Source organism: Chlamydotis macqueenii, chromosome 3 (assembly GCF_036417535.1).
Source record: "Chlamydotis macqueenii isolate bChlMac1 chromosome 3, bChlMac1.mat, whole genome shotgun sequence".
Lineage (NCBI taxonomy): Eukaryota > Metazoa > Chordata > Aves > Otidiformes > Otididae > Chlamydotis > Chlamydotis macqueenii.
Genome location: NC_141558.1, coordinates 85,913,209 through 85,933,246, shown reverse-complemented (window position 1 = coordinate 85,933,246; position 20,038 = coordinate 85,913,209). Strand labels below are relative to the sequence as shown.

The window sequence follows — 20,038 nt, the reverse complement described above, 5'->3', positions numbered from 1 at the left end:
GTCTCAGATTATAGTCATTGCTAGCAATACAGACTTTAATGTGACTGATGGTGTTGCAACAGCAAGGCACCAGGGGCCTGCATCACAAGTGGGAGAGGATGTTGAGTAAGTCATGTTGTACATGCTACCTATTAATTTGTATAATGTTTGCATAGCAGGATGCTGATGCAGTTCAATGATGCCAGCCTCTCTCTAGCTAAGCTTTTTTGAAATATAGTATTAATAAGATATTCGCAATTCAAATGTCAAGTAATATGATTAAATATGGCGAGATTTCTAATGTATCCAGGAGTTGGAGATACCCACAAATCTTGATTGTTTTCACTCGATATATCAGTTCCCTCCACTGACACACAGCCTTTGTGCTCTCAGTGTTCATGTCTTATCCTATAAGTTTCATATTAAGATGTCTTAATTCTCAGCAAAGTCAAGAAAGGAATAATTCAAACTATAATTAGTTTCTATGAATCAAAGGCTCATTTGTGTGTGGAAGTGATTTGCAATGAGCCGCCTTTTAATCTCTTATGCCACTATCAAAGCAGCACAGAGTTCTCAGTAACTTTGCTCCCCAGATATAGTGTGCTCTCAATATCAGGTACATCCATGGAATGTGTTCAATCACTTGCCCCAATAATATCTACTCAATTCATTGTCTTGCCTATTATTCTAATTATTGGTACTTATTTCTTGCTGCTCTTTTTTTATTTTTTTTTTTAACTGAGGAGATTTTTTTTTTTTTTTTGCATCTGTCGTATTTAACTGTTCTGGTAGTAGAGAAAGAATATAGTACAACAAGAAAGAAGGTTTTTACACACACTACAGATAGTACTTGTAGATTTTCAGACTGCAAGAGATCATTGGTTTTCCTGTGGCTTCTACTGTCAGGAACTGTGCAATTACTGCTGCACATTGATGTTCTTATGGTCCCTTACAACATGGGTTCTTAAGAATGCAGTAACAAAGCACATTAAATGTTGCCCTTCCTATACAACGTGCGTATAGCATCAGACACTGTCTAGAGAGGTACACAGAGGAATTACAGACCATCTTGATCCATCCCTAGGCAGAAATTCCTCATCCTGCTCATTGAACCTGCTGTCCTTTCTTGTAGGATGTACATGTATTCCCTGTACTAAGTGTTGTTTGGTAGATGCACTTTAAAATTATTTTTGAAGACCTAGGCATTTCATCAATTAAAGAAATTTGAGTCTTTAACGTTGCAAAGCAAGTAATGACTGCCAGCTTATTTGGCTTTTCTCTCTTCCCTTTATGCCCCAGATAAACTGACAAACCATAGCACATGCACTGTCAGGTAAAGGTAGGACCAAGCCTCTTCTCAAGACCAGATGCATCTGCTGTCTTTGCTGCAGCCACTCAAGGCCATGCCAGTACCACAGCCCCAACTTGGGGCTTCTCTGCGCTTGAGGCTTGAGCACCCTCGCTACATGTCATGTGCCCACGCTCCCCTTTGTCATTGGGGGTTTGTGGGGCTGAGTGTTCTCCAGCCCTGATGCCAACAGGTATCCTGAGCTTGGTGCTGCCCAAATACAACGTAGTTGACCAATAGGCAGAAATGTGAATGCAAAGGTCTGGGTCACAGTGTGCTGCATGAATATAGAGGCCAGCAGAGCTTCCAGAAATTTTGTTCCCTTGGCCCCTCTGTGAAACTTGCTATGGAAAAGCTGGTGTATGCTGAGCATAGGGGTGATGGTCTGTTGTTGTTCATTTGTCATGCCTGTTAGGAGCTAGGTGGGGGCCCAGGCAAAATGAGTTACATGTGTCAGTTGCTTGCAGGTTAGATTCCTCCTCCCACTGTTGACAGCCATCTGTGCTGGGTAGGGGCTGCAGCTGTGACACCAGTTAATTACGTTACTCATCATTATGTGGGGGGTTTGTCCTTCTCTCTGCTTTTCCCTATCTCTTAATGTCAGTGTCAACCTTGTCTCCTCTCTTCCCAGGTATGCCAATGCTGTTTGTTATCCTCTGGGGAACTGTCAAGTACCTTTATGAAGATGAGGGGTTGGTTTAGTTCTGATTTTTCTAGCTATCTTATTTGTGCTGTGTGTGTGTGCCAGCAGGTCATTGTTTGCTTTCTGTTCGGTGTGGTTTGCTTTGGCGATGTGCTGAAACCTCACGTAATTGCTTCTGTTTTGTCTAAAGGTCTTGCATAACATTTCAGAAAGGAGCATATATTTCTTTCTGATCAGAATTTTCTGCATGTCTGAATGAATCTATCCTTTTGTAGGTCAAGCAAAGGTATGTTTTGTTTTCCTGTAGTTACAGTATCAACAGTAGAAGTCATTATACCCAACCAAGACCACTCCTGATACTGTGCCTTTGGCAGTAGCCTTTACAGTCATGCTGCAGAGGAAGGCAAAAACCTCCCACAGGATTCTGCCAGCGATTTGCAGCGGTTAGCTTATGCCTAGCAGCAGAGATGTGATTGCCTGTTCTTATTTAAGCTTCCATTATTTAGATCTTCTTAAAATAAAGGCACATTCTCTGTCTGCTTACGTTAGTCTTCCTGAAGTCAACTGTACCACGCACAAGACTGCTACAAAACACAAAATACTTTTCATCCACTTTTACCATAGTAGCTGTTCTGAAAAATTGCGTTTATGCTTTATGTACCAAATAGCATTATAGTTTGTTGTTTGTTTTTGTTTGTTTTTTATATAAACAAAAGGGAGGAAAGTGGCTTCCTCTTCTTAGTGACAGTGACTGCCTGAAAATATTTGAGTAGCTTTCTTTATGATGAAATAAATAACTTTATGCTATTTGCTTTTTATTCTAAATGTGCTATTTATTGAGTCTTCCTCTTAGTTTCCAGCCAATCCAGCTGGCACTTTTTAGAGGATGCTCTTTTTTTTTTTTTTCTTTTATTTTTTTTTCTTTTCCCCACCAAGCACAATTCTTGCTGGAAAGGTGCTGCAATTGAAAATTCAGTGTAGTCAGAGCCACCTGCAGACTTTTTTTCTGGTATTCATGAGTACTAAGAACCAGCTTTTTTAGTGTCTTTCATAATACTGAACCAGTTCAGTCAAAGCTGCCTTTTCTGGTTTAAGTAATGCTAAGATTTTCTGACTTTCCTTTTTAAGGTTGACTTGATAATATTCTGTAGCAAGATTGTGGCCATACTGATGTATTGCAAGTTTTGGTGAAGTGATGAGAATGGGTACAGAGAACGTGTGGCCTCTGAACAGGTGGCATCCATGGGCATGTCTTTCCTATTGATGTAGGAAATGTATTCAAAGTGCTCATGCTGAGCCTTCTACATTATGCGGTGCTCAGAGCAGATTTATGTTTTCTGTTAAGGAAAACTGTCACTCACTGCCTTCAGCAGACTTTAAAAGGGGCAATTTTACACATTATTGAATTTTCTAAATCTTGTACAAATATTTGTGAAATACAGCAATAAATAACCACGTGCAGCAGCTTCTCTGAAAGGCAAGATTTCTGTGCCTTGGGCGGGCATTTGCTGGAGCAGTCAGGGCTATCTGTCATGCTGTTTGCCATAGCGCTGTCATCACGGATGTGCAGTGGGCTGTAAATCTCATTTGTGACTTAACTGCTTCCCTGGTTATGAGGAATAACTGGAAGCAAATGTGGTCAGGGCTGGGAATTTGAGGCAGTCCTGAGAACGTAGCCGTTTGAATGAAGGGCTGAAGCTTGCAAGACTTACTTGCCGACTGGGTCCTTCTTTGCTTACATTTGTAATTGTAAACTCCTTTAGAAAGCAGTTGCTTCTTTTTAAAAGTGAGCTATTAAAAAAGACTTTGTCTAGATTACAAATAAAGTTAAAGTCAAGCTGTTCTTCTTGGATGTTAGACTAAAGAGCTGATACTTACACATCTTTGTTTCGATCTGCAATTAATCATGGGAGAAAGACAGCCAGCTTTCAATCATTTTAAAAAATTGAGCCATTCAGCTGTACTTCTTCAGAGTAAAAATGTAGTGTTTTCATTTTTAGAAAAAGAATTCCAGATTGGTAAGCAAAGGCAGAAACTTCCCAGTAGCATTTATTTCACTGGACCAATTCTGCATTCACAGCTCTGAGGCTGTTACTTGCCAAGCGTTTTCTGAGTAGTGCTGAGCAAACTGCAGAGAGGGATCTCAAACACAATAGATGTTGGTGTATTTATCAGTGTGGCAATCCCAGAAAGCACAAATGGACAAGAAATCATGTAGAGATCAATCAGTTTTATTTTCTGGACACTTTAATAGCTGTGACACTTTAATTGGGCTGTAATGGCATTTTTATTGCACATATTTGTAGAAATTTAAAAGTAGCTAAAACTGCTCCATGCCATAGGAAGCAAATTAATACACACAGAAAAGTAGCAGAGTTAACGTGAAGAATAATTTCTCAGCCTCTGTCATTATCAGGAAATTTTAAAATTGTCTCTGCTTCCACTGCAGCTAGTTGGAAAATTAGAACTCCACTTCCAGCTACGCCTATTATCCCGCTTTTCTTGAAGGGTTCAAATAAAATTAATTTTAAAGGCTCCATGAAGCCAGCTCCCAGTCACACATACCAATTAAGAAGTTCTTCTGTTATTCAGATTGCAGCTCAGGTACGCTGACTGCCCACAATACGTACATCTATTTTCTCCAGTAGCTAAAATACAATTGAATTGTAGATTGTGAAGATGCTGGTTGCAATAATATGGTTATTATATGCATTCAACTGAAACTGAAAGGAAAAAGGAAATCCTGAGCCCTTCTTGGGCTTCCAGTACCTGCAAGGGAGTATGGAAATTGCCACAGCCAAGCTGCTTTGCTTTCTCCTCTAGTATGTGAGCACTTGTGGGTGCGGTGTTGTAGCAGGAACCCCTACCTGGATGGTTTGCTAGTTTCTCTCAAGTTGACTATCCCGTTACAAAGTTGGGGAGGGTTTACTCTCCACCAACATCTCCCAAGCTGACGTTTCACAAGACTGTTAAGAAAACTTAAGGAAAATTGAGCATACATATGTTTTGGCAGGTGAGATTTGGAGACAAAGAGAAACTTCTTGTTTTGTGAAGGAACCCGTTTTCTGTAGTGCTGTTTCATAGTTTGTTTCACAGCCTGTGTAGCTCAGAAACCTGCTGGCTTTCCTGATGCCTGTTGGTTTTGAGTAATGCTGAGCAATATGGCAGGAGGCTAACAAAGTTATCTCATGGAAACATTAAGAATGCTATCGGTGCAGCAGCAGTGAAGTGGTATGTCAGTGGTTTAAAAAATGCCCCAGCACCTGGGCCGTTGTGCACACACATGGCCCATCATACTGTTGGAGGTGGCTGGCTGTGGCCGGGGTGCGACCCAAAGGAAACAGATGTACAAACCCCCCGGTGTAAAGATCACTTCAAACCAGTGATCCCAAACCATGGCTTTCAGGCATCATGTTTCTTGTGACTGTTTTCCAGTATTACTCAAGGACACAGGAATTTAAAAAGCTAAAATGAGACTTATGGAGAGAATGAAGTATTATGTTGCCTGCAGCAGGTTTTTTGCTTGGCAGAGGGCTCAGCTGGCCAACAAAAGTTGGGAACTATTGCTCCTGTCTTTGGTTTTACTTGCTTAAAACTTTTAAAACTCCTTTGGGCTTGAAACCTGTACATATACACTGAAGGAACTGGAGTTTGCTGCCTTCATTGCCTTCTCCTGGTTGAAATTAGTAGGTCCTTTTGGAAAATAAGGACAAATAAAATAGATGACTGATCTAAATATTGATACGAGAAAAGTGATAGTAGGTAATGGGATAAAGAACTAACAGATGACCTGACATTGGAGACTGAAGAGTAATAAAAAATAATGCAGAAAGAGTAGGATAGGAGCCACACAGAAAAGGTCTGACTCAAAAACATTTCCCTCCCTTTCTCCTTTCTGCCACAGGACAAGTTTGACCTTGGCTTTAATGGACTAAATCTAAGCAATTATTTGATGATAATTCATAGTGAATTGTGGAGGAGAGCTAGCCATTAGCAGGCAAGAAAGGCAGGCAAGTAGTATCCAGTTGGATTATAATAGCTGCAATAGTACAAAGCATTCAGTGTTTCTAAGAAGCAACTGCATCTGTTTCCATGTCAGCATGATGTGCTTTCCTGGTATCTAGTCCTCAGTATTGTTTTTCCCTCTGCATTGCTGTGACAGAATGAAAAGCGGGATATTTTAGTAATATACTGAAACTTTTTCTTCTTCTTTCTCTCTTTTTGCCATCTGCCTAGTTGCTGGACCAGAAACTATAATATGAATTACTGGCTGATCATCAGGCTTCCCATTCTTATCGCTATTGGGGTGAGTATGGGGCACGTGCAGCAGGCTGGCAGATTTCGGTGAGGATGGGACAGGCTATAGTACAAAGACCAGATGGGCATATGACTGTTTTGCATGTCCCAAAGGCTAATAACCTTTGCAGGTATCGACATTTTCATTCAGAAATGTGATTTTATGAAACCAAATTGGTTCCTGTCACTGGAATTCCTAACTAGTATTTTGTTTGTTTTAATTTGGCCACACGCTGTCATGTTGCAGTGGCAGCACATGATAACAACATAGGATGTCGCAGCAATCCAGGTAAACCCCCCCCGTGTGCAGAAGGCTGTGGCAAACAGTACAGGGAGGGGGAAGATAATATTCCAGGTACTGGGCTACAGAAAAGCAGGAAATTGTGTGGCTTTGTGGAGAAATACCACGTTCTGCAACCACAGTGCTGTGGTAGTCTCAGACCTCCAGACAAGGCAAATGGGACAGCCCCCACCTTTACTGTGTCACTCCGCAGAGATGTAGGTAAGCTCCCCTGCTGTTAGTGAACTGCCTGCGTTTTCGAAGGTGACTTGTGCATTTGCAGAGGCTGTATTTAGAGCACAATTCTTTAGCAAGGAGTTTAATTCTGTGGCAAGTTCTGCAGCTGCAGTGGAGCAGAATGCACAGAGACCTACACAGGCATACACAAATCAGCTTGTTTGAACACTTATGCACATGTGTTGCTTGATGATGATATAAATCCTTCTTTCATTTATCCAGGTAAATTTCCTGATCTTTATCAGAGTTATATGCATCATCATCTCCAAACTACAGGCTAATTTGATGTGCAAAACTGACATAAAATGCAGGTATGTCATATGGTGGTTTGACACTTTTCATGCTCATCAAAATGGAAGTACACAAGGAGGTACACGAAAGGAGTGGACTGACGAAGGTGGTAAAAGATCACAGGCCCTGAGTACGGCACATGTGTGGTGTCACACATTGGTATGACTGCTTGGACAGCCAGTCTCTAGAAAAGCCTCCTGATGAAGCCAGGACAGGTGTTACACCTGTGTTAAACAGAAGGCTTGATTTCTTGAGTTTGACACTTTACAGTCTTCCATAATACTTCCATAATACTATGGATGAATATTAATTAAGCAGATATTTTTTAACTACTTGCAGCATATGCAAGTATGATGTGAAGATCCTTGAATGCCTACAGAGGAGGACAACAAAGTTGGTGAAATGGCTGGAAGGAATGTCCTGTGAGGAGTGGCTAAGGTCTTAGGCTTGTCTAGTTTGGAGAAAAGGAGGCTGAGGGGCAACCTCATTGCTCCCTACAGCTTCCTGAAGAGGGGAAGTGGAGAGGAAGGTGCTGAGCTCTTTTCCCTGGTATCCAATGATGGGACACATGGGAATGGCTCAAAGGTATGCCAGAGGAGATTTAAACTGGACATTAGGAAGCATTTCTTTACCAAGAGGGTAGTCAAAGACTGGAACAAGCTTCCTAGAGTGGTGGTTGATGCCTCAAGCCTGTCAGTGTTTAAGAAGCATTTTGACAATACCCTTAATAACATGCTTTAACTTCTAGTCAGCCATGAAGTGGTCAGGCAGTTGGACTAGATGATCATTGTAGGTCCCTTCCAACTGGAGTATTCTATCCTATTCTATCCTAATTTGAAAAAAAAAGAAAATGAGTGATAGAAGTAAAAGCTTTAAGTTCAATGAAGATCAAGACGGGGGTAATTTTGAATGTTGCTCCTTTTTCTTCTTGCTAGTCATGATTGGCACAAGCTTTCAATCTTGAATGCATAAGATGTTTCAAGACAGATGTCAGGATTATCAAAGAAAGATTCGGTTTTTATTTTGCAGGCTTCACCTTTTCTGTGTCTGTATTTTTCCTGTTATTTAATCACCTTGCTAAGATTCATGGTCACATACTTCCTTTCTGCATCTTGGAGAATACTTTTGTATTGCAGTCTGAAAAATAATGTAGAAAAAAAAAGTTAGCTATTGAATTAATCAGTGTGGAGGAGCTACGTGCTGTGGTAGCTGGACTGCTACTGGTGGTGGATGCAACTAGTTGGATGTTGCGTATTTCACTGCTGTAGCTTTCTAAGCTAGACACAGCATGCATTTTGATGCATTCTTGTCAGAGTATAGAGTTGCCTTGTATGTTACTTCCCTTTTTTGCCTTACATGAAATTTTGAAAATCCTAATGCATATTTAGAGCTCAAAGCAGAGAAAAGGACTCATTAAAATGAGCTGTAGGCTTTGCTTTCATACCTACTGTTTTGGTGGTTTGGGGTTTTTTTTGTTTTTTTTTTTTTTTTTTTTTTTTTTAAAAAAAACATATGTGACTTTTATTTGCCACAGCAAAAATTGCAGTTGTGGAAGGGGGGATTTCTCAGTTCTGATGGCTTGAAGCCATTTAAAAGTCTGACTGTAAATTTACTTTGTCAAGGGAGAAAGCCCTTGCCCTCTTGACTTCTGCAAACAGCAGGAAAGTTTGATGCAGGTGAGCCATGTGCATGTTCATTCATTTATTCATGTTGCATGTTAAAAAATCTGTTGTGTAAACAGAAAGGCTTTATCAGAAAAGGATTTACCCAGCAAGAGAGCTTTTTTCACTCATGAAGACTATAGTCTTGGTGGTCCGTCTGGAGATTGGTGATTATAGCCAGAAGCTTTGGGGAAGTCTTTTACCCCAAAGAGTTCAGTTCATTGGTATGCTTCTGATGATAACAAGACTTATAGTCAGAGATTCTTGTATCAGAAGGTTTTTTTCCCCCTTCTTTTCTGCTCAAAGACACTGGAAAATATTTTAAGTGGAGGGAAGACAGAACTGGTATGTTGGAATGTGTTATTTTAAACAAGGACCAGTCTAGATGCCCTAGAAAGTCACTAGCTTAGATACATTTTTGTGTAGAAAGGAGAAAAGTGTTTTGTTCTCAGGCCAGTCTCTCCTTCGCCTCTCTCTTGCTGCCCATTCATTTGATGGAGAGAGAGAGCGAGCTCACTGTTCAGTATGGCAGCAAATCCCTTTTCATTACAGAAGGACTGGAGTTGTAAAGAAACTTGTCCCCTTGTTCAGGGAAAGGATTTTCTTTAGGGAGGCCATAATTACCTAGGAAGCCTTTTCATTGGACTTTGCGTGGCTTCTTGTTTAAGGCAGAGTTCTCCACATATCTCATCTAAAACAATTAGCATTCATTAAATAAGCTAGAGGATTACTGTACATCTACACAATTCCCTTTTTTTTTTTTACCCAGGCGGTGTCTCCAGAGACAATTTAACATCAGCCTTCCACTTCTACCTCTGTCTCAGGCAGGTGATAGTGGAGCAGAGCCTCCATCACAAGACTTCCTAGTAAGCTGCTCATTTAAACAAGCCCTCTATCTCCTAATGCAATGGTCTGCCTAATTCCACTAGAGATCTGCATTTCTGCTGACCTGTGTCTGTAAACTGTTTAATTTCAATAGTTGCTTTGATTCAGCATCTCTCGGTCCTTGTGTATCAAGGACACTGACAGGCCAGTGGATGGGCTGATAGGTGCCTTGCAGTTGGTATGTAATAACCCCATGCAGCAGCACAGGATGAGCACTGACTAGGGAGAAAGTAACTTTTTGGAAGACCCAGGGATGCTGGAGGACAACAGATGAACCATGATTCAGCAGTGTGCCCTTGTGACAGCCTAGGTTGACTGCATACTGGGCTGCACTAGCAAAAGCATAGCTAGAAGGTCAAGGGAAGTGACCAATCCCCTCCTTTCAGCACTTATGAGACTGCTTCTGGTGTCCAGGCTGAGGCTGCTCAGTACAAGACAGACATTGTGTCCTGTTCCACCAAACCCATGGGACTTGCATCAGTTTTGCACCAAGCTAATTCAGGGGCTGGACTAGGTGACAAAGGCAGAGTGCTGAAAACTGGGTTTATTCAGTGTGGAGAACAGGAGACTAAGCATGGATTTAATTGCAGTCTTCAGCTACCTAATGCTGGTTATACAGAAGGAGGAGCTGGAGTCTTTTCAGAGGTGCACAGTGAAAGGACAAAGGGCAGACGTCACAAGTTATAGCAGGAGAAATTCCAATTGCATGTCAGAGGTGAAAAAAAATTCACAGTGAGAGTGGTCTGATGCTGCAAAAGAGGCCCAGAGGGACTGTGGAGGACTTTGGAGATAATCAAAACTTGGCTGGACACAGCCCTGAATAACCAGCTGTGAACTGGGGTTGGACCAGAGACTTCCAGAGGTCCCTTCTAACTTGAATGATTACATGATTCAGGATAGCAGCCAAAAGCCTTAGGGCACACAAGATCTACTACCTACTGACAGCCTTGCTAGTGGAGTAATTGTATATCTACCGAATTGTCTCAAGACAGGTCGTTATGAGATGTTGACAGGCCCTGTCGCCCAGGATAGCCCTATAAACTCCCATGTGAGGCTCAGGCATCTTTCATTATTCTGTTGGGTGGCTAGCCTGTATGTCTATCAAAAGAGAGTTAAGGACCATTCTTGTGAATCTTTTCCTGTGGTTATATTCCTGAGTGTTGCTCTCTCACTGGTGAAAAATGTTTTATTTCAGGCTGGTTTGTCTTTTCTCGTTTGCTAGCTGTGTCTTTGAACTTGCCATTTAACTCATGGAGTCATCACTCACTTTAAGACAGTTTAACTGCTTTTATGAAGTGTTCTGTGGTTATGGTTAGTTACAGCATTTTGAAGATTTAAAACACCACAGAGGTGGAAGCAATAGCAAATATTCCTCCCTTTGCCAAGATATTTTTAAAAGATTCCAGTCATTGATAGATCATTTTTTTTCAGGCCATCAGTAAGGTAGGTTTTGGTCATCTTTCTCACTTAGAGGTCAGGAAAAGGATACACAAGAAGACATCTCAGATACAAGAAAGCACATGACTTGCTCCTGAGTTTGGAAGGAGATTTTCCAGGTGAAATGCAGCTAGTAGCTGAATACAGAGCTTTTCTCACTGCAGTGGAGTGGCAGGGACAGTTAAAACATGTTGAAACCTACTAAGGCTATTTTGAGGATTATTAATTTATTTTTTTTTGCAGCCTCTGTTTGAGGACCCTGCAACACCAAGTGGTGCAGTGACTTAGCAAAGTTGACATTGTGTCAGAAGCAGAATGCAGAAACAGTGACTCCCAGTGATTATTGGGATCAACCTACTCAGTGGCATTGTTTTTTTCTTTTTTTTTTTTTTGTGATCTTAGGCTGGCCAAGTCTACATTGACTCTGATCCCACTGCTGGGGACCCATGAGGTCATCTTTGCCTTTATTACTGATGAGCATGCCAGAGGGATGCTGCGCTTTGTGAAGCTTTTTACAGAACTCTCCTTTGCTTCTTTCCAGGTAGCACTCACACTATGCCCATGGGGATAAGATGGTTTTTAGCTGCTGTTTGGGGACCTGCTTTCTCTCTGATTCATTGCATGTTCCATGTTCTTTATGTTTCTCAATTTAGCATTGGATATTACAGGATTATGACAGTGGCAGGGAAAGTATAAGGACTAATTTTTAATAGCCAACTTAGTGTCCCATACCTTATTTTCAATGTCTTAAATTTACCACAGTAAACTGGTATTCCCATTCACATATTAATATCTACTTCCTATGAGACATCTCAAGGCAATAATGAAACTGTCTATGATTTCCTGTAATTGTATAATGGCATTGCTGAAAGCAAATTTTGTGCTTTCCTCAGTGTTTTTTATACACCTTGGACAATCCGTGCTGTGAGAGGTAGCTATCTGCAGCTGTAACTGCATGCAAGGAGGATGTAGGTTTGCTGTGATTTTTATTTAGCTATTGTCTTAGGTAAGGCCATTTCAAGAGAGTCTCCTTGTCTAAGGGAACCATTATTCTTCTAGTTTCCCTGCTCACCCACTCATTCCCTGTTTATCAAGCATAGAGCTGTATTTAAGATCACTGTGAATTGTTCACTTAGGAAGTGTTTATCACTAGAAAACAGGTAAGGAAAAAGAAGGGGAAAGGAATCTTTAGAAAAAAAAAATAACAAGTTGAAGAAAACAGTAACTCCTTTTTCCTAAGATCATGTCCTTTGAGACGTAGTTTGGTCAAACCTCTCCTTCGCCATCAGAGCTGTTGGGGGCCACAGATTGTCTCCATCTTGTTTTTTTTCTCACCATGGGACATGCCATTGTGGAACCTCTAGCCCTCTGCAAGTTTGTTTGGCAAAGCAAGGGAACTGCTCTTCTCACTGCTCTTCTGGTTTTTGTTGATTTCAGGGGCTGATGGTTGCAATTCTCTACTGTTTCATCAATAATGAGGTAAGAGAGAGACTAGTTGTTCCAATTTGCCTTACCAGCATCCACTATAGGAAAAGGAAATTGAAAATGGTCTTGAACTGCTAAATTGTCCTTGTTCAGGACTTTTACTTTTTTTCTACAGACCCTCCTTTGTACAGCTACACAGAATAACTCATCAGACAAATGCTGTTGGAAGGAATTCAGGCAGTATAATTTAGGGCCAATATTTGTAGACATGAAATCTTGCAAGTTGTCTTGCTCACAGTTGTATAGATTGCACTGCTGGAGCTTTTCTTTTATTAAGAATTACAGCTTGCTCTTCTTAATCTATCTCATAGTTCTTCTTGTGTGTTTGTTTTGGTGAATGTGGGAGTAGAGCCTGTTTTATTCTGAGAACTCAGCTCAGCTAGCTGGTGCGGTTGGAGAGTGGCTAATGCCCACACAGTTTGGTTTCCCTGTGGCCCAGCTACTTGAAGACATCATCGTTCTCTCATTCACACTGAACTTCATGGAGTGGTGAGCTCTCCCACAGGCTCAGGAGAAATGTCAACAGGGCTTTGAGTTAATTGATTTTAAGTACAATCTTCTGTGGCTTCTACTGAATCCCAGCCCTTTTGAGGGAAATAGTACTGTTCTGTGTCAGCATTGTAGGAATCTCTCATGTTACCTTCAAGTGATGATGATCATTCATTCATTAATTCAGCAGCCAGGTTTGTAAGGAAAGCAAACACTGCTAATATGGCAGCACATTATTACTTTTAATGTGCATCAATTCGTTTTCCACTCATGCTAAATCTACTTTTAAATATGACACAGTAATTCAAGATCACCTGTTGAGAGACAGGCCTCATCAAGGAATTGGAATCGGTGGAAAAAAACATCCTACTTGTGTCATTATGGCCAGGCTGGACTCAAAAGAAAAGTAGCAGGCAACCTGAATTAAGTCCTGACTGTTCACTTTTGTAGTTTGTGGGTAAGATTTTGCTTAAGTGAATGTGTTCATTGTACTGCTTATGAAAGTCAGAGGTGGGTAGCAGCAGGCTTTGCTGAAGCATGAATTAGAGAATATTTGTTTCAAATCCCTTGTATAGCTTTACAGATGTACTTTAATCCTGAAATGCAGCACTGCCTGTTGATGCATCATGTACTTCTTTTGATTCACTTTGGCCTTTGCTCATACATCCCCTGTGCAGCAGCAGCCAGGCCTCTCATGAGTAATGCCCAATCATTTCCTGCATGTGATCCAAGGGCAAAGTTACATCATAGCTCAAACTTTATTACACACCCTGAAACCAGTAGGCTTGTTTCATTTGAGGGAACTTACTGTGAAGTAGCCTACCTACATTTCTAAGTGGTCCTCCAGATTTCTTGTTGCTATAGTTCTCTTGCCTTTGTAATGTAATTCCTAAAATCTAACCACAATGTGCTCAGCTTCACAGAAAGCTGACAGACAATGTAGGATGAATTATTTAGCTTGTTCCAACTCTTGTTAAAAGAATGGAGAAGGATGTTGTCAAGTCCAGTCATCAGCATCCACAGAATAAATCCACATAAAGAGTTTGATTAGGTGAAGTCTCTTGTATTACTTTCCTAAACTATGAGAATTTTTTGCTAAACTAAATGAGAAACTGTTTTTCTTTTGACAGTCCATATCTGCCCAAAGACTACCCTTGTTTGCAATATGGTCTTTATTTTAATTTTTATCTGTGCCTCGTTGACTCCTTTTCTTTTTCCTTAACTATACAGAACGAAAGGTTTTGCAAGACCTGGTGCCAGATCAAGAATAGAAATGAAACTAGAAGTGAGATTAGTGTCTGTTTCTAGTATCTACTTATGGAAAAACATTAAAATATGTACATATTTCAGTCATATTTTACTGGAAAGATTCTGGATTTTCTCTGATATTGCTCTGAATCCAACAGCAGGGTCTTATCAGATTGCCTGTCATCACCAATATTCTTTGCAAAATGAGCTGGGCTTAATATGACCAGTTTTTCTGCAGTTAGTGTTGCTTTCTATAAGAAGTACTGTAAACCATGGAGATGCTCCCTCATTCCACTAGAATTAGTTTAAGCTGGTTCAAGTTTCATTTTCTGTAGTCTTGCCTCTCCTTTTTGCCTCCTTCCTATCACAATGGAAGTACATTTCATTCTCTTCTACCTTAAAGGATCTGTCCTGACTCTAGGACTCCTGAATTCTTTTAATTACTGCCTCATGTTCCCTTTTTCTTTTATTTTATTCTCTATGTAGACTATCTATTGAACTATCCTCCACTAGCTCCATTCCATCCCATTTCAGACGTACTTTCCTTTCACTATGATTTGTTGAGACTTTTTGCCAAAGCTTAAGTTTTTTGTAATCAAATTCCAGACTCATTGCCACACTCTTAACATCCTTGCCCATCAGCTGCTCTCTGTGAGAAGTCTTCTTCACCTTTAACCCCCCTTATACCATCTTTTCCAAGTTCTCATACCTCTTCCCTTTCTCTGTTAAAATACTCTACATAAAAATTTTCCTTCTTTGCCTTTGTCAGGGGAGCTTTCTTCTTCGTTCCCTTTTCCCTATATAGCTTATTTCTGGGGAATCTTATTCAAGCGTGGAAGTAACTAGGCTAAGTATTTTGCTGAAAGATCTGTAGATCTACTTCTGTGCTCAAAAACTGCCTCTTTATAAAATAAAACTTAACTTATTCCTTCAGTCATACATTCACAGCTGTCTAGGCAAAACCTCTGTTCAACACAGACAGCAGAGCTGCTCTTTACCCTTTTCCTAGCCTCTGGAGAGAAAACTAATATTCTGTCATTCAGATCCATTCCTAAGACATCATCTCTAATGCAGTCTTTTGTTCAGGTCTCCCCATTCACTTCATCTCAATCTTGCAGGCTGTTTGTAACATAGCTCTAGGATACAGTTTGTCATGTCCAGCCAGACTAAAGACCCATTTCCTCCCTTTGATTCTGAGATACCTATTTCTATTGCTCATTGACTTATTCTGTCAGTAAGTACATTCACGGGTCTTTCAGGATCTGCTTGTAAATGTCAACCGCTGCTTTTTCCCAGTGCTGCCTATTAAACCAAGTATTTTCCATGCCCACAAAAGGTACCAAGTACTGGGGTGGTAATATGGTCAGTTTTTCCTCTGCAGACAGTATGGTCCCTGCATTTCACCATTTCCCTTTCTGTCTTTATCAGGCAGTTCTCCCTCATTCTTCTGTGACAAGCTATCCCAGACATACTGTCTTTTTCTGGTGTCTTTGTGCAGCTTTTGACACAATGACCCACCATTATCACGGTAAAATACAAGCTTCTGTCTCAGCAGCTTTTCTTCTGTCCTATTTATTTGTTATACCAGAGGGACAGATTCCATTGTCAGAAATGCAGAGATGCAGCTGGTTTCCACGTGCCTGTGCCAGGACAGTATTCAGAACAAGGGCTGTAGCCCAGAGCGGACAAGCACTGCTAGAGGTAACCACCAAGGGAATACAATTGGTTATGTAAGGCTTTGCTCCATTTTTTTAGGGCTGCCGCTCAGATTCAGTATTTCACAATGAACAAGCAGGTAAGAAAAACATACAGCAACTGTTTTCCTAGGAAGTTTCCCTCAGAGTATGAAGGTTTCAGCAGCCTGGGTATGATGACAAGCCTGCACTGGAACTGCCATCATCCTCTTTAGTCTGTCAGTGGTCAGTACCAGACCCTAAACAAAACCTACAACCAAGTGACCTGCCTAGTGGATGACGGATGGCTGTGGATATTATCTACCTGGACTTTAGCAAAGCCTTTGATACCATCTCTCACAGCATTCTCCTAGAGAAACTGGTGACTCACAGCTTGGACAAGTGTACCCTACGATGGGTTAAAAACTGGCTGGATGGTCGAGCCCAGAGAGTTGTGGTGAACAAAGTTAAATCCAATTGGTGGCCAGTCACAAGCGGTGTTCCCCAGGGCTCAGTCTTGGGGCCAGTTTAATAACTTTATTAATGATCTGGATGAGGAGATTGATTGCTCCTTCAGTAAGTTTGCAGATGACACCAGATTGGGTGGGAGTGTCGATCTGCTCAAGGGTAGGAAGGCTCTGCAGAGGGATCTGGACAAGCCGGATCGATGCTTTAACAAGACCAAGTGCCAAGTCCTGCACTTTGGTCACCACAACCCCATGCAACGCTACAGGCTTGGGGAAGAGTGGTTGGAAAGCTGCCTGGTGGAAAGGGATCTTGGAGTTCTGGTTGACAGCCAGCTGAACATAAGCCAGCAGTGTGCCCAGGTGGCCAAGAAGGCCAGCAGCATCTCGCTTGCATCAGAAACAGTGAGGCCAGCAGGAGCAGGGAAGTGATTGTGCCCCTGTACTCAGCACTGGTGAGGCCACACCTTGAATACTGCGTGCTGTTTTGGGCCCCTCAGTACAAGGACATAGAGTTGCTTAAGTGTGTCCAGAGAAGGACAACAAAGCTGGTGAGGGGTCTGGAGCACAAGTCTTATGAGGAGCAGCTAAGGGAACTGGGATTGTTTAGTGTGGAGAAGAGGAGGCTGAGAGGAGACCTCATTGCTCTCTACAACTACCTGAGAGGAGGTTGTAGGGAGGTGGATGTTGGTCTCTTCTCCCAGATTACTAGTGACAGAACAAGAGGAAATGGCCTCAAGTTGCGGCAGGGGAGGTTTAGGTTGGATATTAAGAAATACTTCTTTACTGAAAGAGTGGTCAGCCACTGGAACAGGCTGCCCAGGGAAGTGGTGGAGTCATCATCCCTGGAGGTGTTCAAAGAATGTGTAGACGTAGCACTTCAGGACATGGTTTAGTAGGCACGGTGGTGGTAGGTTGATGGTTGGACTTAATGATCTTGGAGGTCTCTTCCAACCTTAAAGATTCCATGATTCTATGAAAAAGGAACTCTCCAGAGAAGGCTCACTTGAGTGACCCACCTATAGTGAACTTACTTCCAGGCTGAAGAACACACTATAATGAATTGATTACAGTAGTTGCACTCCTGCCATTTTCTAAATAGGGTAAAAAAAGGTTCAATTTTACGTCCTCTGCATTATGTGTTAAAAGCTAATGGAAGCTCTTACTTCAGTCAAGTGGCAAGAACTTTGCCATGGAACAGGAAGACCTAAATTCTGTTCTTGCTTGTGCAGCAGTTACAAGACCCTGAATAAACTTCCAAATGAGTACAAAGGTTACACAGTTTAACCCAGAAGCTCTGACTGGATGAGCATATTTTGTAACTTTAAAAAAGCTAGTATCTAGAATGAGATGCTGTAATTGTTATTTAAAGAGAAGGGGAAAAGTACACTCTTTAATGTCCTTAATTGTTGTTTTTTCAATTCTGAATAAATCTTTGGTTTTGTATGGAATAAAAACCCCATAAATATTCAAAGAACAAAAATAATCCAAGACATAATACTGCTTAAATCAAACCAGAAGTTAAAACAGAACTCTTAAGAATATCTGTGGTGACAGTATTGAGCAGGAAGCCAGTCTTTTCAGTCATTTCATGGCTGATAAGCAAAATCAACTTAATTGTTAGTACTGGTAGGGCATAGAGTACATTCAGTATTGCAGCTGAATACAATTTAGAATAAAATAATGAAGACAAGATTTCCTGGTTCATAAGAGAACTTTAATTCTACAAGTAAAAGTGAATGCTGTCATTATTTAAATACAGAATACCATACAATGGGCTAATGAGATAATTGGATAATTTGAAGCAATAATATTGCAAGTTTAAAGCATTGACAGCTTTTCTCAGTAGTTTGGTACCTTTATTTTTTACTTGCTCCTTTCTAATGGAGTAATTTAAAGATCTGATTAGTTCTACTTTCATTCCTTTTGTTTCATCCTTTGCTTCTGTTAGGTTCAGATGGAGTTTCGGAAAAGCTGGGAACGCTGGAGACTGGAACATTTGTATGTCCAGAGAGACAGCAGTATGAAACCTCTGAAGTGTCCGGCCAACAGCATCAGTAGTGGGGGCACAGTAGGCAGTAGTGTCTACGCTGCCACTTGTCAGGCCACATTCAGCTAAGATTTCTGCAAGTGAATCAGACTGAGAACAATGAACTGTGTAAAATACCTGAAAACCCTTAAATACCCAAGCAAGTGGCTTAAGTATGCTATCTCCAGCAAGAAACTTAAGCATATGCTGCTCATTGCCTGCAGGCTGTCAGACAAAGGTTTCTAGGGAAAGCAACCTGCTAATGTAATCAACACATCAGAGGAAAAAAAATGATCATGTCTAAAGTAAGTTAAGAGTTTCTTCCTATTTGCACACAAGGCCTCCAGGTGTCCAAAACTTAAGCATAGCATTGATCCAGTCTGAAACCACAGGGTCAATGGCTTATTACTGTTGAGTGGGCGAGCTGAGTGATCGACTGATTAAATTACAAGGATACAGAATATGATTATTGCTAAAAAATACATTTTATGGGGATCGGGTAAGGTGCTATCACCAGTTTTAGAGAAAAAGAACTTAGTGGGACACAACTTGCGTTTTAGGGAAGAATCAGTTTTGTAGTAAGTTTCCCAAAGCTAAAGTTGAAAAATATGCTTCCCTGTTTTCTGGATAGGTGAAGAACAGCATCCTGAAGGTCTATCAATATAGCAAATAATGCGATGTACACTTCAGAATGTTCTTTTTAAGCTTCACTTGAAAAAAAAAAATAACCAAAACCAGTATCTGGTAGGGGCCTCTTCTGCTATTAATAGGTGCATGTTATCTCTAATGACACAGATAGAAATATCCTCAGAACGCACAGCCCTTCCATTTTTTTATGGTACTCTGCCTCTGCAGTTGCCAACAGGTATTAACAGGGACATGATAATGACTTGTGCTTTAAGAGGACATCTTCTTTCCAAGCTATACTCTGCTTCTTGTGGGTGCAAACACACAGGAGTCAGGTTGTGTCCAGAGCTGGCCTTACTAGGCTTCCCCTCCTTGGAGAAGACTCAGTAGTTCACAGCATGGGCTCGGGTTTTTTTTGTTTCCCCTCCAGCCCTGTTTGTTTTCTCCAGCCCCGCGATGCCCGCCAGGTGCTGCGCCATGGCGGCGGGTTCAGCACGGCGGACAGCTCCCGCCCCCCTTCCCGCCCTCCCCCCCACCATCAGCGGGACTCAAAAAATCCCACCCTCCCCCCTCCCCAACCCACGACCCTAAACTCAACGGGCTCTTCTGTCTGTCTGATTAAATCTGCGAGGGCTCATGCAGTGAATGCATCCCACTGCTAATTATCTGTTACCCTCCCTGATGTTTACAAGAGTTGCTGGGGAAAAGAAAAAAAAAAATGAGGTACCTTTACAAGCAGGAACGTGATCCACTGCATCACCTAATAACAAGCTTTACATATCTATACTCAGCTTAGTTATTTGGGCTCCCTTTACAACAAAAAGGCAAGGTGCCAAAGCCTGGCTCTGAGAATATCCCAGCCCATAGCTGCCTTGTAGTAAGTAACTTCCATGGCATAGCGGTTAGCAGAGATTAAAAACCCCTCAACTATCAAGGCTCTCTGTGCACTTGCATTCATAGCCCCCG

General features: G+C 41.3%; 1 protein-coding gene across 1 annotated transcript in view; it reads left to right on the top strand.

Annotated features, from left to right (window-relative positions):
- GLP1R (glucagon like peptide 1 receptor) overlaps positions 1 to 19,578 on the top strand; it is a 91,022-nt gene extending 71,444 nt beyond the window's left edge. The window contains exons 8-13 of the mRNA XM_086744445.1: positions 1,959 to 2,019; positions 6,207 to 6,276; positions 7,006 to 7,094; positions 11,460 to 11,598; positions 12,495 to 12,536; positions 18,368 to 19,578. Of these exons, the coding sequence (XP_086600571.1) occupies positions 1,959 to 2,019; positions 6,207 to 6,276; positions 7,006 to 7,094; positions 11,460 to 11,598; positions 12,495 to 12,536; positions 18,368 to 18,535 (569 nt within the window). The 3' untranslated portion in view covers positions 18,536 to 19,578. The remainder of the gene's footprint in view (positions 1 to 1,958; positions 2,020 to 6,206; positions 6,277 to 7,005; positions 7,095 to 11,459; positions 11,599 to 12,494; positions 12,537 to 18,367) is intronic.
- The last annotated feature ends 460 nt before the right edge of the window (positions 19,579 to 20,038 follow it).